This window comes from Galeopterus variegatus, unplaced genomic scaffold (genome assembly GCF_000696425.1).
Source record: "Galeopterus variegatus unplaced genomic scaffold, G_variegatus-3.0.2 Scaffold1548, whole genome shotgun sequence".
Classification (NCBI taxonomy): domain Eukaryota; kingdom Metazoa; phylum Chordata; class Mammalia; order Dermoptera; family Cynocephalidae; genus Galeopterus; species Galeopterus variegatus.
The window spans coordinates 259,255-262,439 of record NW_007727659.1 but is presented as its reverse complement, the minus strand read 5'-3'; the positions used below and the strand labels follow the sequence as shown (position 1 = coordinate 262,439).

General features: G+C 37.8%; 1 protein-coding gene across 1 annotated transcript in view; it reads left to right on the top strand.

Annotated features, from left to right (window-relative positions):
* GK5 (glycerol kinase 5 (putative)) overlaps window positions 1-3,185 on the top strand; it is a 64,572-nt gene that overhangs the window by 55,672 nt on the left and 5,715 nt on the right. Inside the window, exon 12 of the mRNA XM_008577592.1 lies at window positions 2,246-2,349. Within this exon, the coding sequence (XP_008575814.1) occupies window positions 2,246-2,349 (104 nt within the window). The remainder of the gene's footprint in view (window positions 1-2,245; window positions 2,350-3,185) is intronic.

The following is a 3,185-nucleotide window of genomic DNA, read 5'->3' as shown; positions in this document are numbered from 1 at the left end:
CAGTGGCAGTGGGAAGGGTCTGGGTAAGGAATGATAAGTAATAACTGCAGTGGCAGCTATCCCGTGAATACTTACTATGTATCAGGCACTGTTCTCAGTTCTTTACATGTGTCATCTCATTTAATCCTCAGTAACTCAACAAGGTAGAAGATACTCTTATCATCCCATTCTGAAGATGAAGAAACTGAGATTTAGAGCTGTTAAATCACACCTAGTGAGTGGGGGAGGTGGTTATGGAACCCAGGCGTTCTGACTCCAGAGTCCACGCTCTTAACCACTCTGCATTACTGCCTCACAGTATAGCATAAACCATTATGACAATGGGAATACACAGCAGTGCCAAGAGGAACTTGCATTTAGGATCTAGGTTGTCAAGGACAAGGGGCATGTTGGTATTAACCATCCTGCAAATTCCCATGAGCAGCTGAAGTCCCAGTGGTGACAAGGGCCCTGGGGCAGGTATTGTGTACCCTGGGGCAAGAGACAGAACTTTGCTAAGTCCTGCTGTTCTTAATTGGTTGGTGGCTCTGGGGAGGCTCACTCAATGGGATTGGCAGTCATGGATTGAAGGTGTGACTGGAGCCTGTCTGCCATGGTGAAGTGTGATCAGGCCCTTGAAAGGACCTTGGCACTGTTTCCTACCATACCATCCCAACAAGAGACTCACTTGGACTAAAGTAGGGATATTTTAACCCATGAAGAAATTTTTAGGTTTCTATGGAATTTATTTCCCCTCAAATTGATCTGTTACTAATAGTAAATTATGTTCATAACTATTTGTACAAAAATGATTTCAGGCCAGTCATACCAGGATTTTATGTGATATACTGGAAGAAGTTATTTTATGCAGAGAAAACATAGCATACTACTGGGAACTAATTGAATTGGCTGAATCTGACTAATCTTAATTTCATGGTATTATATCACCTGATATAAATTAGCTTTACTATAAATCAGCTTTTACCGATTAAAATTACCAAAGGTGTTAATAAATTTGCACAATTACCAAAATAAAATCACAGTAGGAGGAAAATCATACTGTAGTAACAATAAGATGTAATGTAGAATTTCTTAAGTACTTAAGAGAAGTATTGCTTGTTCATTCATACATCAAATGTGTATCCCTGTGCAGAGCCAGATATGGTGTTAGACACTGGAGGCACCTGGTGAGCACATCAAACAAGGGTCTACCTGTGGAACTTAACAGTACAGTGGGGAAGATGGAGTTTCAACAAACAATCATACAAATATATGTGATTATAAACTGTGGTGCGTGTATGATGGACAATTATGGAGTTTCATAAAAACACATAATGGGGGACTTTTGGAGTCAAAAGTTTTTCCTTAGGAAGCTGAGCCAAGATTTGGAGGCGGTGTAGGAATTAACGAGCAGAAGGGGTGGTAGAAAGTCTTCCAGGTAGAGAGATGATTTGTCAAGACCCCAAAGGTGCTTTTTCTGAGTACCATAATTTTCTGACAGCACTAGATGTCTCTCTGTCATGACCATAGTGGTGTGTTGGAACTGTCCTTCTGTCTGTTTCTTTGTGAGAATGCGAGCTCTGGCTGGGGTCTTTGTTTTTCATTTTTGTGTCCCAAAATTGTCTTGTGTTTCTGGAGATACAAAGATGAATAAAAATTTCACCTGATGAATATATACTTCCAGCTCAAGATTTTGGCTTTTTTAAAGACAGATATTAGGCTGAATCACTTCTGATATTAGACAGTAAGACTATTAAGCTAAGATAAAAGATTGTAGTTTGAACATCTGACAGCATTTGTTGTGAGTTATGACACTGAAAACACATTTTTTGCATTATAGTTTTTTAAATCTTAAGTCTTACTTATATCCTCAAAAAGCCACTCTACATAATAAACAATTTTAGTGTAAAAACTTTACAGTTGGAGAAGGGGGGATTTCTGTCATTGCTTTTTATTTTCTACATTTATAAAGCTATGCATTTAATAATTTGTTACTATATATGCCTCAGCCCTTTTCTTGGTATGAGCTCAAACAGAAGGTCTAGCTAAGTCCAGTAACTGTGACTCAACCTTGTTTAAATGCAATTAAAAAGTTATCCTAATATTTAACATAATCTTTGAGCTGTCATTTATTTTTAAATTATTTAACCCTAAATAAGCATTCTTTTCTGCTAACATGGCTATGTTTTTATCTTATAATATTTCCTCAATTCGATAGATGTAATTTAGAACAATAATGATATATTCTTATTATCTCTTACTTTAGGCTCCGTTAAATGACCCCTGTGCATGTGCCTCTTTTATGGGTTTGAAGCCTTCCACTAGTAAATACCATCTGGTGCGAGCAATATTGGAGTCAATAGCATTTAGGTAAACTCTGCCGTGAACTCCCCCTTCTCATGCAGTATTGCCATTTACTTCATTAATTTGCCACTTAACTGAAAAATTTTAAATTTTAATTAAATTCTTTTTTTTTTTTTTAAAAGATGACCGGTAAGGGGATCTTAACCCTTGACTGGGTGTTGTCAGCACCACGCTTACCCAGTGAGCTAACCGGCCATCCCTATATGGGCTCCGAACTCGTGGCCTTGGTGTTATCAGCACCGCACTCTACCGAGTGAGCCACGGGCCGGCCCTTAATTAAATTCTTTAATGTATGCTTTTAATTTAATATATACTGTGTATGATAAAATCTGTTTTTGTTGCTAATTTCTCTGGTATCTCTCCTTTTTCTCATAGTTGATAGTACCAGTAGTACTTGGATTTGATATCTGAAAATTGAATGATTTTTTTAAATATCCAGTTTCTTAAGCATAAAGGTTCAAAATTTAGATTTTCAAAAGTTTGGTGCCTACCCGTGAAGGAGAATTTAAACTAGTAATGCTGCCATTATATCCAAAAAAGGAATCATCAAAATTATTCTTTATGCATATTTCCCTTTGGTGTTTTTTTGCTTTGGGATGGGTTCAGATTATTAAAATTAAGAATGTGGCTGTCATGAATATGGAATGTTCATAATGTTTAAAATAAAATTTTCTGGGCCGGCCCGTGGCTCACTCGGGAGAGTGCGGTGCTGATAACACCAAGGCCCCGGGTTCGGATCCCATATAGGGATGGCCGGTTAGCTCACTGGGTGAGCGTGGTGCTGACAACACCAAGTCAAGGGTTAAGATCCCCTTACCGGTCATCTTTAAAAAAATAAATAA